Source organism: Gigantopelta aegis, chromosome 4 (assembly GCF_016097555.1).
Source record: "Gigantopelta aegis isolate Gae_Host chromosome 4, Gae_host_genome, whole genome shotgun sequence".
NCBI lineage: Eukaryota > Metazoa > Mollusca > Gastropoda > Neomphalida > Peltospiridae > Gigantopelta > Gigantopelta aegis.
In genome coordinates, this window is record NC_054702.1 from 112,856,984 (window position 1) to 112,874,977 (window position 17,994).

Consider the following 17,994-nt stretch of genomic DNA (forward strand, 5'->3'; position numbering starts at 1 on the left):
AGATTTGTGTAGTTTATTAACCGGCCTTTCATACAGAATATGTACAATGATAAAGATAGGTTTAAAAACAAATTTGTCACTGTCCAGAACAAATATGTGAGCACCCCAGTGCTGGCTGTTTACTTCTATACTGCTTCACCATGCTTGATACACGGCACGTTGATGGAAGAACAATTTAAAAGACCAGCGTCTTTGGCCAACTTCTGGAAGAGTCCATTCGTTTGCAATAATTTTATAGGAGAGTCCAAATCGGCAATTTCACCATTTTGCAGAACAAGTATCCTGAAACAACATGTCGGTATTATAATAATGAATATATTTTATCAGTTATGTTGTTAATAATATCATTAAGTATTTCTGAATGTGTGAACAAATTAACCACTTTGGAAAAATAAAAACTTAACAACAAGAATGAACAAACAAAATAGGTCAAGGCGTCTTGACTTATTCACTCAACAACGTTTGTTTCTATATTTGAAGTTCTGCTCGGGCCCCATTATAATTTTTACAATCTCATATTAATATGCAAAGATTGTGTAGAATCGATTAATTTGTATTCATTAATAACAAATAGGGAAAATAATTTGAGAAATCTGGCACTTGCGACTATAACAATGAACAAAGGTATTTAGAGACAAAACTCTGCAGCTTTTATTAAACTTTATCTTTCTTTCAAGTTTACACAAATCAGCTTGAAGTATTATCATATTCAAGTAAACAAAGCTACAACGGCACACTTGAAAATCCCTACGAACCTGTCATAGTCCATGACCGTGTTCAGTCTGTGTGCGATCGTCAGCACCGTGCAACCTTTGAACTCTGACCTGATGGTCTCTTGGATGAGGACATCTGTTTCCATGTCAACAGCAGCCGTAGCCTCATCTAGAACCAACACTTTTGTCTTCCTCAACAGGGTTCTTGCTAGACACAACAACTGCCGTTGGCCAACACTTAATAACAAAGTTAAAGAAAGGTGTAAAACATGAGACAACAAACACTGCTATACTTCTAACAGAAATTGTACAACAAAAGTCATGCCCGATATATTTCTAAATTAGTAGATCTTCCGGTCCATTATAATGAAAGACGCCACGGTTGTCTGTGAAGAATGCGCCATCGTCTAGTTCGACTCAACACAAACCAAGCTATTAATATACTCGTACGTGAGATAGAGAAGGAAAGACGTTTTTACTTCAATTTCTGTCTCAATGTTTTAAGATTAAAAACGTCAGATGTTTTATTGCAATGTTTCATATGTAACAAATGATCGGCTTGTTAAAAAGCTTGAACATGAATGTGTCCAATTGCTGACATAATACACAAAAAACACTGGTAATCGCCATGTGAATATATGTATTAATAAGTATATTCATACAGAGATATATATGTCTTTATTTGTGTGTGATTCATTTGATTGGCTTATTTTATTTGTCGAATCTTTATACTTCTCTTCTCACAACTAGATAAGGTATTGACTAATATACTACTCAAATTTCGCTACACTAGAAATGTTTGAAAAACATATTCCAAGAAAAGCAACTACACTTATTGAGACGATGGATGACATATCTAACTGTAGTCATGCATTACTATAGTGACATGTTGAACAACCAAATCGTATAGTCTCATTGATGCCATTTAGCACAAATGTATGACATGCATACGTTTCTTTATCCTGTCATATATTTGGTATATGCCTAGCGAAGGTCGAGTATATTTGATCACCTGAAGTTCTGTCCCCCTTCTCCGCACTCGGCGTCCAGCTTGCGTGGAAGTGACTGCACGAACTGAATCAAGTGGGTGTGTTTCAGGGCCGCCCAGATTTCAGCGTCCGTGTACCGACCAGTCGGGTCCAGGTTCATCTGCAGACTTCCAGTAAACAAAACGGGATCCTGCGAGGAATAGCAGTTTTCAGTTTTAGACTTTACATCCCTCCCCTACACACGCCCGCATCAGAAACGTACGTAAACGTCAACTTGTGCTTGCTATTATTTAGGTATTTATTGGGGCGAAGTTAAATTCGAGTGTTGTTGCTATATGGGTCTTGCCACTCATCTATAAACAGTTGGCTAGCTTAGCTCAAGATGCGTGCTTTCCGGTAGGCACCAAAATCAAACAACACACATTTCATTACATTATGTTGGTCTGTGTTATAAGTCTAACAGGACTTGCCCACGATGTTAATCCTGGTTATTTGGTATCTAACATATAGTAATATATAATACTGAATATTATTTAATTTTTAAAACAAATACATAAAACTGTGAAATATTTAGCTGTTATTTGTTTCACGTTGACGTTACTAATAACAGTCGTGTTGAAACAAACCTGTGGTATTATAGCTAGATTGTTTCTGACGTCGTGTAGTCCAAGATCTGCTATATCGACGTCATCAATGGTGATAGCGCCCTCTTCTGGCTTCACCATACGGAACAGGGAGAGCATCAGGGATGACTTCCCAGCTCCTGTTCTGCCGACAACACCAATCTGTAGATAAAACAAAATACATGTACGTCATGTGTTTGTGCCTTTAGATGTGTTGTTCATTATTAACACGGTGTATACTAAAACATATTATATTTACATTGGAATAGTATTATTGTGGACAATTCAAAATATACGTGAAGCTGATATAAATGTATTTACAATATGTCATTAGGTTTAAAATAGAGAAACCCCCCAACTTACTATAGCTATTTATAAGATCATAACTTTTGGAAATTTAGTATAGATGCACATTATAAAAACCAAGTGTCAAGATGGCGGTCATGGCGTGACACGGTGTTTTAGGCTCATCATAAAAGATGTGAAATGTCTGCTGACTGACTTTCTGGAACTGGTTTGTGGCATGCAATACGTTACGAACATCTGCAGTATTTACTATATGTGAGTTATGTTACACAAAAACGTTTGCAAAATCTGGAATTTAATGAATAACTTTTGACAATAGCTATTTGTGACGTCACACGCACCTGTTGTATGAACACGTGCTATTGAAATTTATAGTGAAAGTTCATCATTTAGTCAAAATATCTTGTTTATTTTATGGCTGAAAAAGACACGCCTGATCGACCATTAAAACGTAAAGATATTAGTCCCACACAAGTTTTATCGGAAGAAAAACGTTGTAAGGCATTAACTATGTCGGATCCAGACTACGAATCTAGACTTGCCTCGAATAGCAAGCCATAGAAACTTCCACTTTGTCTAAAGCTGATATCATATGTATTGCTATGGAACTAAGAAATATATTGATGCCTGATATTCGTACTTTACTGGAGGAAATGCATAAGCCACTAAAGAAAGATTTTGAAAAGCTATCTTCTGCACATTCCGAATTAATCGCCGAAAATGAAAACTTGAAAGTTCGTATCGATGACCTTGAACAGTACACCCGTAGCTACAGCCTGCGTCTTTCAGGCATTAAGGAAAGTGCAACTGAAAACACTGATGAACTTGTCCTTGATTTTGCAAAAAAACCGCTATAAAAATTGAACTTGACAAATGGGAAACAGATATATCTCATCAATTGGGACCCCCCTCATCGGATCGCGGTTGGGTCATTATCGTTCGTTTTACAACGTACCAAGCGCGTCGTCGTTTCTACCAAGCACGGTCAGCCTTGATAAACTACCTCACACCCGATGAAAAGAAGGTGTACGTGAACGAGGACATGACAAAATTCAAACACCACCTGTTGTTAGAAAGTCTAAAATTACGACGTGACGGAAACCTGTTTCAAGTTTGGACCAGTGATGGGAAGGTATTCGTAAAAGGGAAAGAGAACGGAAAGCCCCAACCTGTCTGGGATCTGAATGACTTAATAAAGTTTCTGAAATTAAAAGTGTCTTTAACGAAATGACTGTCAAACCAGGGACAAAACAAATACAAAAACTGTGGTACATTGCAAACTATCTAAAGCTCTAGTCTATTAATGTTTTGTTTTGTTTTGTGTTTTTTTATGTAAGTGTGCGCTACCAGTGCTGAAGTAAGTACCCCACCCCCTATGATTTTTAATTGGTTATAATGTTTTGATATATCTCCTAATGGCATATTGACCTGGTGCACCATTAGTTGTTGTTGTTTGTTGTTGGTGGGTTGTTTTTGTTGTTGTTGTTTACTTGGTGTGTGTGTGTGTGTGTGTGTGTGTGTGTGTGTGTGTGTGTGTGTGTCCGAATTTAGTTAAACACACTTAGTGGGTGCACTATTTTTGTCCCCATCTGTGACTGAGGGGGGTGTTTGGGTGCGACATGGGAGAAATTGCATACTTGTGTACATATGTTTTGCAAGTGTATGTATGCCTATAGTAATACCCGTATGTGTTCTGCTTTGTTGTTAATATTCTGTTATGATTATAACCAAATGCTACAAACCGTACCGTGGAAGCTTGTTAATACGTATTTAAAATACCTTGGTTCTAGTAATTCAATGATACCCTTGTTTGTTGATGGCACTGCAATTGAAGACCCTAAAGAGGTAGCTAATGCATTCAATGAGGTGGGGTTTTTTTTATAAAACAATCCACCTTAGATTCTCCACAAGTAGAGCTCCCAATACTAGTTGTTATGGTTACAGATATTGTGTTAGAGCAAACTGAAGTGGAGGACATCCTAAATTGACATGACGTATCCAAATCATTGGGTCCTGACCTTATTAGTAATAGATTACTGAAATGATTAGCTAAAGGACTCTCCCATCCCCTTACACGACTGTTTAATTTATCATTATACCACTTCTTTTTTTCCATCTGTATGGAAACTTGCAAATGTAAATCCTATTCATAAAAAAGGTAGTATTCACGAATTTTCAAATTATAGACTAATCTCATTAACAAGTAATATTTCTAAACTTTTTGAAACATGCATTTTTAAAGACATTTTTAACTTCTTTAGAACTAACAACATTATAACAAATTTCAATCTGGGTTTATTCCAGGTGATTCAACCGTAAACCATCTTCTGGATTTGTATCACTTTATTTGTCAATCTGTGGAAAGAAAGTTAGAGCAGTATTTTGTGATATAAGTAAAGCATTTGATGGAGTTTGGCACAGGGGTTTAATTTACAAATTGGAAAATGTTGGTATAAAAGGAAGATTATTAGCATGGTTTGAAAGTTATTTATTCCATCGGGAACAGCGTGTAGTATTGCATAACCAGTTTTCTTAAATCAAGACTGTCCCTGTAGGTGTCCCTCAAGGTTCCGTCCTCGGTCCTATTCTGTTTTTGATATATATAAATGATATTGTAAGTGATATCACCTCAAATAAACGACTGTTTGCTGATAATACTTCGCTGTATATAACTGTTGAAAATCCTAATGCATGTTGTAAAATTTTAAACAGATTTAGAGTGTATTAATAGATGGGCAAAAAATGGTTAGTAAAATTTAATCCAAATAAAACTGAAACAATGACATTCAGTCGTAAAAATGTAAACACTGATAATCCTAGGTTATTCTTAGACAGTGTTCAGATATGGAGAATGGGACTGTCATATAAAAGATATTGTGGATAAGGCCAGTAAAATGATAATTTTCTTCGTTCATTCAAATTTAGATTAACTAGAAGGGCATTAGAAAAAATATACAGATCATTTATTCTTCCCATATTTGATTATGCAGACATCACCTGGGACAACTGTACCCTCTATCAGGCAAACATCCTTGAAAATCTCCAATTAGATGTTCTCCGTACAATTTGTGGTGCTGTTAGAAGAACATCTCACCAATTGTTATATAGAGAAACCGGTTTCATACCTTTACTAGAAAGAAAGAAACGCCACAAACTCTGTATGATGTATAAACTTTCAAATAACATGTTACCAACGTTTTTAACCTTACAACTACCTCGCTCTGCTGCAGAACGTAATGAATACCATACGCGTAATGCGGAGAACCTACAAACATATTTTTGTCGAACAAAATTGTTTCCGAACTCCTTCTTTCCTTCTGCAGTAAAATTATGGAACAGTCTGTTGCCCGATATTAGAAATTTTACTTCACTAAAAAATTTTAAAATACAAATGAACAAACACGACCCTGCTGTTCTATCCCATTTCTATGAAGGTGATAGAAGGCAACATAATCGACTCAGTTTGGGTATCAGTGATTTGAATGGTCTCAAATGTGTACATGTGACAGATACCTATTATTGTACTTGTAGGAACCCACTTGAAGATGCTGAACATTTTTATGTTTTTGTCCAACATACGCTGCAGCTCGCAATACCCATTTACTGAACTATTATAATCTCAAGTGTCATACTTTACTGTTTGGAGATTCTAATATAAGTGTCCAAGATAACTACTGTTATTAATAGATTTTGAAAAAGCTTTTGACTTAGTAGACTGGAATTTTATTAATGAAGTCTTAAAATTCTTTGGCTTTGGTGAATCAATACAGAAATGGATTTCCATATTTCAAAGAGATAGTCAGTCTAGTGTCTTGGTTAATGGATTTGCATCATCTTTTTTTAAATTGGAAAGAGGGTGTAGACAGGGCGATCCAATCTCCCCATATATATTTCTTCTTTGTTCAGAAATATTAGCCAAGTTATTGAAAAACAATAAAAACATAAAAGGAATAAAACTTGGAAATATAGAATATCTAATTACGCAGTTTGCTGACGATACAACAGTGATATTAGATGGAACAGAAAAAAGTCTCTATACCACCTTAAACACCCTTATATTTTTTGCTCGTTTTTCAGGTCTTAAAGTAAATGTGGAAAAGACTAAACTAATTTGAATAGGGTCGAAAAAACGTAGTAGATATAAGATATGTCGGGACTGGAAATTTGACTGGACAGAACAATTTACTTTATTGGGGATTAACTTTGATATTGACTTGGAAAATATGATAGAAAGTAATTTTAAGGAGAAATTTAAAGCTATTGAATCTATTTTGAACATTTGGTCAAGTAGAACTCTTACTCCATTGGGAAGAAACACAGTATTAAAATCTCTTGTTCTTGGAAAATTAAATCATTTATTTTCCTCTATTCCAAATCCACCTATTAATGGTATTCAAGAACTTCAAAAAAAGTTTTAAAATTTTATTTGGAAGGGTAAACCTGACAGAGATAAACGTATACAAATGAATTATACTATTAGAGATGGAGGAATTAAAGTACCAAATATTCAAACATTCATTATGGCACAAAAAATTGCTTGGATTAAAAGGCTTGTATGTATAGATTCAAAGTGGAGATCTCTTATTTTTGGTGAAGTCAATATGTTAGAAAATATTATGGAATTTGATTCAAAATATATAGAAGAAAATATTTTACCAACCATAAAAAAATATTTTTGGAGAGATACTCTTTTATCTTGGTGCATCTATCTTAAAAAATGTAAAAATAAAATTGTTCGTGAAAATGATGTCCAGTCTCAATATATATGGTTTAATGATGACATTAAAGTAAATAATAAATCAGTGTTTTATGACAGTTGGCACAAGATAGGAATTAGATTTATAAATGATTTATTAGATGACAGTGGATTATTTATTACATTCCCACAATTTAAAAACATTTATAATCTTGATGTCAACTTTTTAAAATACCATGGCCTTTTAGTGCAGTGAAGCAGTATTGCGATACATTTAAAATAAAAAATTTTAAAAGAAAGTTGCAAAATCCTATTTTTCCCTATAATAATTCGAATCTTAAGATAAGTTGTAAAGGCAGTAAACAGTTTTACAATATTTTATTGGATTCGACATTTTTAAAACATAAATTTAATTTAAAATGGGAAAAATAATTAAATTTCAAATATGATGATGATGATTGGAAAACGGTAAATACAATGCCTTTCCGCTGCACAGATAGTACAGAATTAAGATGGTTTCAATACAAGATTATTGATAGGATATTGCCTACAAATAAGTTTTTACATAACATAGTATATATTGATTCACCTCTTTGCTCCTTCTGTAAACATGAAATATCAACACTAATACACCTATTTTGGGAATGTAATGAAGTTAGGCATATTTGGGAACAATTAAAGCTTTGGATGCAACAAAAAACTGGTATAATAATGAACTTTACAAAAGAAAATATAATTTTGGGATTTAAGACGAGTAACAATGATCCTATTAATGCTATTATATTAATAACTAAACAGTTAATATTTAAAAGTCATTTAAAGTGTCTCATCCCAGATTTTACATGGATACAAAAGGAGCTGAGTCTATATTATAATGTAACAAAAAGTGTGGCATTCTCTTGTTGCAATTATGATAAGTTTGTAAAATTCTGGTCTATATGTCACAATTTATTCAAGGATTAGTTATATATATGCAGTCAAACGTTGTTATGTCGATGTTGAAGGGAACGAACAAAATGGTCCAAGATTTGAGGTAACTGTGGACTGAGATGAAACTAGCCTGGAATAATGAGTTTACATAGATCGAGATAACGAGATCCGACTGTATAGATCTTTTAAATTTATAATGTCCATATGTTGTGGGGGTGGACTTTTTTTTCTCTATATTTTGAATACTGCTTTTAGGACTGTTTAAGGACAAGACTAGTATTGATATTGTTGTTATTAGTATTTTGTGTATACATTTCACATTCATATATTTGTTTATAAACATTGGATCTGTTATGTAAAGTTATTGTATTAACTGTATGATTATGATTTTTTTTTTTAAGTTAAAAAAAAAAAAAATAAAAAAAAAATAAGATAATATCTCTATATTTAAATCTATTCAGAATTTTCTTATTAATAGTAAGCGTTTCGAGATCAATTAACCATTTAACCATTCTAACTGTTTGCTATTTATTCTTTATTCCTACTACACCTTCCTCTCTTCAACCCCCCCCCCCCCCCCCCAACTATCCGTGTTACCATTATTGTAATATTGTTCTATCTTGATGTATAACATGTATATTTGTTAAATATAGGGAGAGGCCTTAATATAGACACTTGCCTGTTGGCCAATCCCAAATTTGATCTGCGAATAAATATTGTTTAAACCAATATAAAAACTCAACAACATCTTGATTAACGAACCTTTTCTCCGGCTTCTACCGTAAATGAGAGGTTTTTGAGCACAAGATCATGTCCAGGCTTGTATCTCATGCTGTAGTCTCTGAACTCGGTGCGGCCTTTTTGAGGCCACCCAGGCGGCACAGAGTGGTCCCTTTTCTTCCACACATCCTGTAAGGAGACAGCCCCGAGGTAAGTAACCCAACCATTCTGCTTTTAATAGATCTTGAACGATGATCTTCTCAGTAAATAGGGATGAAAGTAGGAACGTACATGGGGTATAATTAGCCCAATTCCAAGTTTGCACTGATTTTATTATCATTGTTAACTTGTCCCCAGAACTGTATTCGTAATCAAACAACAATCATTCTCTCTATTTCTATCTGTTATTCGGCAAAGCATGTGGGAGTGTGGAAGTTGTATAATACATTGATCAGATGGGGTTTTCTGGGATAGATTGTTAGATACATAATAAAAGCTAATAAAGTTGTATTGTTGTAATTTTCTGTTTATGTTGCACCCCTCCATAAAAGAATATCATGCATCCGCCCCTACGTATTTCGTCGGAGCGGTGTGTGGCCATACCTCGTTGGCGTTGTTGGTAAACTCGGACACCCGCTCCATAGATATAATGTTTGTGTAGAGTTCGCTCATCACAATGACAAACCATATCATAGTTTCACTGATCTGTTTAAAAACATAAACATAAGTTTGTACCATTGTAGCATCTACTGATCATTTACTGGTGGGCGCTAACACACATAAATAAAGAACAATTTTATATCTGAATATGCATATTTAACCAAATAAATTTTATTCCTTCAGTAAATATTATATTCACGTTAATTAATATGATTTCCAATAATAGCATATTTTAACGAAAATGTTAAACATAACATTTTCGAGAATGTCACTTGGTTATTGGTAACATATGTGTGATATTTAGGATCCATAGGATATTAAACGAGCTTCCATTTCGTATCATGTTTATGTCTCGAGTGAAATCATTTTAAATTGGCATGCACTTTATGTATGTGTGTGTGTGTGTGTGTGTGTGTGTGTGTGTGTGTGCATGTACGTACATACACGGATATATATATATATATATATAATCAGGAACTTCCAAGTTTTAAAATAATAATAATAATAGTATTCTATATTAAAGATTTAAAAAACCAGCATTTACAAACATAGTACCAAGTCAAAGGAGAAAGTGCTAGACAGAAACGAAGAAAAGAAACAAAAACGGAATTATAAAAGCATTTTAACCATTACACTATTGTATATAGACATGTATTTTAGGTATTGTTTATAGCTGTAACTGTACATTCGGTGCAGGAGTGTATGTACTTGATTCTAGATACCAACCTCATAGGCAAATGACACCGCGAGACCAAGTAAGGCCCCCGAGGCTGATCCCAGTCCCAACGACGTGAACAACGACACCGCACCAGTCACGCCATTCCCAATGCCCATCAGACGGAATCCAAGCCACCTTCAGACAAACCAAGATAACGGAAATTAATAATGTTATCGACAATGAAACGCTATATGTGTTACATTATGTGGACTCTTTGAAGTAAGACTACCATTGATAATGAAGAATGTTCACGTAGAATGAGTATATGTACGTTTAATTTATTAACACCAGTATTAAAAGGTGTGTTCGATGTATATGGTTTTTATATCTGTTTATGTACAGTACAGTATTTTGGAGATGAAAACCCTGATTTGACAGTTTTCACGATGACAGGAGTAACTACAGTCAGGGATAAAATATTCGGCCATATATGTTTTAAAATTGGATTGAAATTAGTCAAACAGTCCTTAATTAATTAGCTACTACTTCACAATGTTTCGTTTCTTTTAATGAAAAATTGAGTTGCTATATTTAACCGGGTGGTTTGCTACACATCACTTTTTCAACCCGAAAACAAGTGAATATGAACCTCTAGTTGAAAAACATCTCTACAAACGTGGTGCTCACCATGGGGATTACTTTAATCAGACGATAGACGTCACATCAACCAGTGTAAGTATTGACTCTAAACTGAACTTTATGTAGCTATGTATTTATATACTTTCTTGACTGTAATTTATGAGCTTTATATAGCTTAAAGTCAATAAAGAATTAATACATTTTTGTATCTGAGCAATGTTTACTGTGTATATCAAGTAATTTGAGTACAACCTAGCCTAACCTGTTGGTAATGAGAGTTGAGAACTGCACGCGGTGGAACTGGTCAACATTGTGTTCGTTTTTCTCCTGGAAACGTCCCTCGTGTCCAAAAGCTCTCATAACGTCATATCCGGTGACGGCTTCCGTGAAATAACTAACGATAGGAGACTCTGTCTTGATTTCCAGTTTCTAAAGAATCAATTATAAATACTGGGTAATTCATACCCAAAACAAAATCACATCTTCTGAAATCTACTAACAGGCAAAATATGCACTATAGATTCTAGGAACTTGACAATTTGGAAAAAATCTGTTTATTGTGATGAGTTATTTTTCACTTTGATACATATTTAATTTTAAAATAGTGCATGAAACGAATTTTAATGTTAAAAAAAGAGTTATACCACTGAGAAGTTAATCAGCATCCACGTAGGCTACTGTGTGCACTAAGAACAATGGTCGATTGTCCCACCATATCTTTCTACCACAGTCCGTACTCTGTTTTTCCCTAGGATGAACTGCACATTTAAAAAAAATTCGGTGAGGGTTTCCACTAACATTTTACAATTCCCCTTATAAGTACCCCGACTGCAATCATATGGACTATAAAGTGTGGGATTCTCTGTGTGAGAAGGTCAACAGGCAGGTCATATAAACAAATTCACGATAGAAAAACTTGGAAAGGAAATTCAAAATGTTGAGTGAAAACTCTTGTAGAAGACTGGAAGTTCATTTCATCCTGGAACAAACGCTTATTGTCTTGTACTGGAGAAAGCCGTGAGCCAATCTACCACCAGTTTCAGCACGTTCCCGGTACTTTCTTAATGGTATAACATTTTGTCATATTAAGTTTTCTACCATGTACCGTGTTAAAAGTAAACTATGTGTCAGGATACAAATTATTCTGTCAACAGAAGTTTAGTAAACTGGTTGAATTTACAATGTACAATGTTGCATACTTTATCCGCTATTCAATTTTAAAAAGTGTTGTGTGTATAGAGGGGGAGTCTTTGTTCCTTACTGTTATTTTTATGCTTTTACTCTTGTTTTGTTGTTGTGTGTTGGGAGAGAGGTCATTAATGTCAGTTGGTTTCACGTAAAAACAAGAACAAGAAATTGTTTTGGACTGGATCACATGTTGATATAATTTTGATGATTAACAATTTATTTTACGTGATTTAGTTATATTTCTTAATAATTTGTTTTATGGCAAAGTGGATTCGTGTATACGAGTCTAGACTCGTCTATAAGAGTCCAATTTACTATGAAACAAATTGTTTATTTTGTAACCCTCTCTCATTATTATGGATACACAAATACAGGGTTTCTATTATTAAATAATTAAAAGCAGACCCCGTGTGAAAATCGTCTACCTGGACAGTGACGTAGATGTAGATTAAAGGGATGAGAACCACAACGAGACATGGTGTGTTGTAACAAACAGCGACCAGCGAGGCTCCCAGTTGTAGCAAACACTCGAGACACATCTCCATACTGAACGGCAGTTCCGTGTCATTCACATCCATGTCTCGCGAGAACAGTGACGTAATCTTGCCGGTGGGCGTGGTTTCGAAAAACGACATGGGCGATCTTAGTATGCTCGTCAGTAAATCAGAGTGGATTTTCGTCGAGGCTTTTACAACACAAGAGGCCATCCAAAATACATATACACAAATAGACAAAGCTGAAAATATGTAGAATAATATTAAAATATTTTAGTTAAGGCACAATGCTGTACATCTTATCTTTTATTTCTCCTCTTCCCATAAATTAATAACACCAAAAGTGATTAAATCAAATATATCGATTTGAGCAGCCTAATTTTAAAGAATATTCTTCTTATGCAATATATATTCAATATTGATAACATGTGTAACTGACGTGTTTCAAATGTGTTACCTTGAAACCAAGGCCGCACCTAGCCTAATTTTAGTAAAGTAACTGAGAGGACTGGGTCTGTCAAACAAAAACCAAATTAAAGTTTATTTTGTATAGCGACACCACTAGAACACATTGATTTATTAATCTGTCAAACAAGAAATCAGGACACAGTAATATAGGTGTCTTCCCCAGCTACACTAAAACGATACTTCTTTGTAGTTTTTATTTGTCCCAGACCCAGTCACTGGTGATGTTAAAAGTTGTGCCCGGGGCGTGCTTGAACTTTAAATTTATTTAGGCACGTAAAGAGAGTGGCAAGAATAAGTAATGTCAGCTGCCGTCCCTGCCTTCCTGATATGTACAGCCCTGGAAACCTGTATTAACTACTCACTCATGAGCACAGCAAGTAGACCGTAGATGCTAAAATAGTAGACGTTCGTTTCCCACACAAGCTCATAAGTCGAGTTGGCACTATTTTTCAAAATGGGGTCCTCCGTCCAGTGCACCAGCCAGATGTTGGCGTATGTCCACAGTATGTAATACAAGGCGTACGTCACCCCGATACCTACAGCGTGAGGCAACCCAGCAGCCTTCAGGTACGTCTGGTACACGCTCCATCTCGTCTGCAACCAAACAACAGTTTTAAACACCAACGCCATATTCAAATCTCCGAACAAGATGGCGTCTATCCCGGATCAGGTCCGTGGCCATGCCAGAGACCGGTCCCAGGATACACATGCCCGAAACGTTTGTGGTAAATGAGCACACACAAAGAGTTCTCACTCCTCTCACTCACAACATGGAGACAAATGATAGGCTATAATTACAAAACCAGTAACGCAGTTAAAAGGACGTTTTGACAAAAATCGTGAATTCTCCCATGAATCAGTTAGGTGTTTTGTAACAGGAGGACTGCCACTCCACAGATGCCCAAGAGCAAAATACAAAAAAATATATTAAGAATTGTTTAAATGCGAAGTGCATTTGCTAAAACAAATATTATGACTTGCACATGTATATAACGCTTAACAGTACATACATACACAGATTATATATAACATAACCCAGAACAAATATAATTTGATCGTTACTGCTTTTAATATAAAACGGTCTACATATAAATATAATAAGTATATAATAGTTTAACGTTAAAAATATCCATTGTAGTTATAGTCTACATAGCAACATTTACTTTCAAAAGTTCAGCAAGAAATGTTCGTCTACCATGAAAAACGAGCCATGGTCATTTTATTTCATTTTTAAAATGTGCCGATGAATACTAATTTTACAAAAGCCGGTGGCATGCGACTGTTTAAAATAGGCAATTTAGCATTTGGTATTCATTAAGTCCACTTGAAGTCGGATACATTGTTTGTATATTTTATTACGGCTCATCATTATTACCCTATCAGTGAGGATCTGGCTGTCGTCTGCATCTTGCCCCGGTGACGTGGCGCGCCAGTCTTCGTGCTCCGACTGCTGCCGAGACGTCTCGCGACAGAGACTGCGTGTGAACCTCTTTCTACAACAAACCATGTATGATCATGCTCAACCTCTGTCTTACCTTCTGTATGAAAGGCGTACTTCCGTCAATACAAACTAAATTCCTTTCATGGTGCTGAATTGACTGTCTACTCGAATATTTATACCTGTACATGTAACCATATACTTTACTCTGAAATGTGTTTATGCGTGTATCACAAGGTCTTATGAATATAAAACCAAACATTACTTTCACAAATCAGAGTAGAAATCTTTGAAAATTAGTTTATGCCTGCATCCTAAGCTCGTGTGAGTATAAAAACAAGCATTATTTTCACAACACGTTATATTAGTTAAATATAAATTTAAAAAATTAAAAATAAATCGTAATGAACGTACCCATTGTGAGTGGATGATTCTGGAAAAGGAAAGAAAAACGGAAATACTCGTAATGCAATGTTTTCACTTTCAAGTAAAACTAAATAGGTGAGTTATAAATACGTGTATATTATCCAAGATATAACTTACGTAACTCGCAGTAACACAAAATGAAAACAACTAAATGTCCTAAAACATTGCATTAATAAAATCAATTATTGTTGCCCTTTTCTTTCTGTTCATCCCTCAGTATTTATTCCAATATACACTTCATCTTCTACATTTCAGCCTTCTGTGATGTACCATACATAGAGAATAATACACGAGTGGCCGTCAGACACCATTTATCTCACAACGAATTGTTTTAACATGTATCTAACTAGTGAAAGCGAGTTTTATACGTTTTTAAACAACGAGTTGTGAAATAGATGGTATCCAACGGACAAGAATGTATTATTCTATTTCGTACATATCCTCAAAAACCAGGTTTTAAGCAAATTTTTACATCTTTTTCGACTAAAAGTTATTTACAGCCGTAGCTAACATACGCGTCATAGATACATGATTGTCAGGTTAACTATATGTCACAGTGTAATCTATTTCCACCGTGTTGTTTTTCATTGGATGCATGGTACTGGTGACCTGGTCATCACCTAGGAGCAGCCAGTCGTATGTCTTGAAATTGTTAACACACGTTCGTGTGTAAACAACCCATATGTTATTAAAAATAGCGAATGATCTTCCCACCAACGGTTGTGTAAGAAACATGTAGTGGTGAAAACATTGGACTTATGATTGGTAAACACTGGGTTCGCATCCGAATACGGGCTCCTTCACCGCAGTGAGCCGTAACAGCTTAACTGGAAGATGTATGGCCACTTCACGTACTTCTGACTAACTACCTATAACTATCCATTAACCCACATTCCTGGACAGACAGCCCAGATATATGAGGTGTGTGTCTAGGACAGTTTGAACATTGATTGGATAGAATCACACAAAAAATCAAGTCATATATCAGAGTTTGACTCTAATACTGTGTACCTGGATCGTCGTCTGCCATTTCCTTGGTATACGTTTTCAGAATGTTCCTGAAGTCGCCGTCACCGAGCAGAAGTTGTCGATATGCGCCTGTCTCGCTGATGGTGGAATCAGCAACAACGACGATGTTGTCGACGTCTTGTAGAAAGCGCATGTTGTGTGTTACCCAAATACGGGTCTGAAATATTACACATGAAGAGTATGTTTACAAGTGATAAAGTTTATTAATTAGATGATATATCATACCTTGTTTTACAACGACATATTGTGTGTTACTCAAATACAGTCATGTTATATACGGTTTTGTCCGAATATCCATTGCAGTTCTAAAACAATCGACTTTGTTAATCAGATACTATATCATACCTTATTTTTCAACAAACCCTTGTTGCTTATCACGTGGTTAAATATATGTTTTCCAACATGGCTGTCGACCGCCGCCAGAGGGTCATCAAGTAGAAAGACGTCGGCGTCACTGTACACTGCACGTGCAAGACTCACCCTCTGTTTCTGACCGCCACTCAGGTTCACACCCTAGCAGTAGTGACAAGACAATTCAGTTTATTAGTTTTGCTGCAACATATATGATCATACATAGCCTAAAATAATTATAGGGGCACTAAAAGTACATAGACATATGCACTTTTATCTGAACAACAAAACGTAAAAGGTGATCAAAGAATGAATGATTGAATGTTTAACGACACCCCAGCACGAAACATACATCGGCTATTGGGTGTCAAACTATGGTAAATGCATCGGCTATTGGGTGTCAAACTATGGTAAATACATCGGCTATTGGGTGTCAAATAATGGTAAATACATCGGCTATTGGGTGTCAAACTATGGTATATGCAAAAACAATATAAAAAGGTGATCAAGGCAGTATCTCTGCACAATGCAGAGTCGTGTGGGTATTTGGCAAACCAGTGGTCGATTCTACCTCGTCTAAAGAATTATAAACTAACAATGACATTTTATAGTTTCTTCCACCACCACCCGCTACCGCCGCCCACTAGGTACGGTATCTCTATCTAGTGTCTCGTCTAAAGGATTATAAACTAACAATGACGCTTTATAGTTTCTTCCACCATCACCACCCGCTACCGCCGCCCACTAGGTACGGTATCTCTATCTAGTGTCTCGTCTAAAGAATTATAAACTAACAATGACGCTTTATAGTTTCTTCCACCACCACCCGCTACCGCCGCCCACTAGGTACGGTATCTCTATCTAGTGTCTCGTGTAAAGAATTATAAACTAACAATGACGCTTTATAGTTTCTCCTCCACCACCACCCGCTACCGCCGCCCACTAGGTACGGTATCTCTATCTAGTGTCTCGTCTAAAGGATTATAAACTAACAATGACACTTTATAGTTTCTTCCACCACCACCCGCTACCGCCGCCCACTAGGTACGGTATCTCTATCTAGTGTCTCGTCTAAAGGATTATAAACTAACAATGACACTTTATAGTTTCTTCCACCACCACCCGCTACCGCCGCCCACTAGGTACGGTATCTCTATCTAATGTCTCGTCTAAAGGATTATAAACTAACAATGACACTTTATAGTTTCTTCCACCACCACCCGCTACCGCCGCCCACTAGGTACGGTGTTGTCAATGCTGTTACTTTGTCTTAAAAGTCGACAAAATAAGCACTTATGTTTGGCACATTAAGGATAGCGTGCCGTGACGTACCGATCACATCTTTGGGAATATACCACTACCCTTGGGTTAATAGATATAGTATTTCTTCGGAATCTTTATAATGCGAGTTTAAAAACCAAATCTGAAGGTCCTTTAAAACTGCAATAAATTAATAATAAATTGTAAAATATTTAAATTAATGGACATGGTTTTAGTGATAATTTTGTCTCTATGCAATAAGATGAATAGGAAGGAAATGGTTTATTTAAAGATGCACTCGATACATTTTATTTACAGTTATATTGCGTCGGACATATGGTTAAGGACCACACAGATATTGAGGGAGGAAACCCGTAACGTGAATAGTGAAAACAAAATGAAAAGA

The 17,994-nt window shown here is 35.6% G+C and overlaps 1 protein-coding gene across 1 annotated transcript in view; it reads right to left on the reverse strand.

Moving 5' to 3' along the window:
* Positions 1-17,994, reverse strand: part of LOC121370183 (multidrug resistance-associated protein 1-like) — a 34,374-nt gene continuing 16,380 nt past the window's right edge. The window contains exons 10-23 of the mRNA XM_041495298.1: positions 16,323-16,490; positions 15,960-16,134; positions 14,937-14,955; positions 14,460-14,577; positions 13,447-13,678; positions 12,548-12,858; positions 11,197-11,363; positions 10,364-10,490; positions 9,581-9,682; positions 9,020-9,166; positions 2,329-2,487; positions 1,726-1,892; positions 756-950; positions 1-282 (exon numbers count right to left, since the gene is read on the reverse strand). Coding sequence (XP_041351232.1) covers positions 126-282; positions 756-950; positions 1,726-1,892; positions 2,329-2,487; positions 9,020-9,166; positions 9,581-9,682; positions 10,364-10,490; positions 11,197-11,363; positions 12,548-12,858; positions 13,447-13,678; positions 14,460-14,577; positions 14,937-14,955; positions 15,960-16,134; positions 16,323-16,490 — 2,244 coding nt within the window. The 3' untranslated portion in view covers positions 1-125. The remainder of the gene's footprint in view (positions 283-755; positions 951-1,725; positions 1,893-2,328; positions 2,488-9,019; positions 9,167-9,580; positions 9,683-10,363; positions 10,491-11,196; positions 11,364-12,547; positions 12,859-13,446; positions 13,679-14,459; positions 14,578-14,936; positions 14,956-15,959; positions 16,135-16,322; positions 16,491-17,994) is intronic.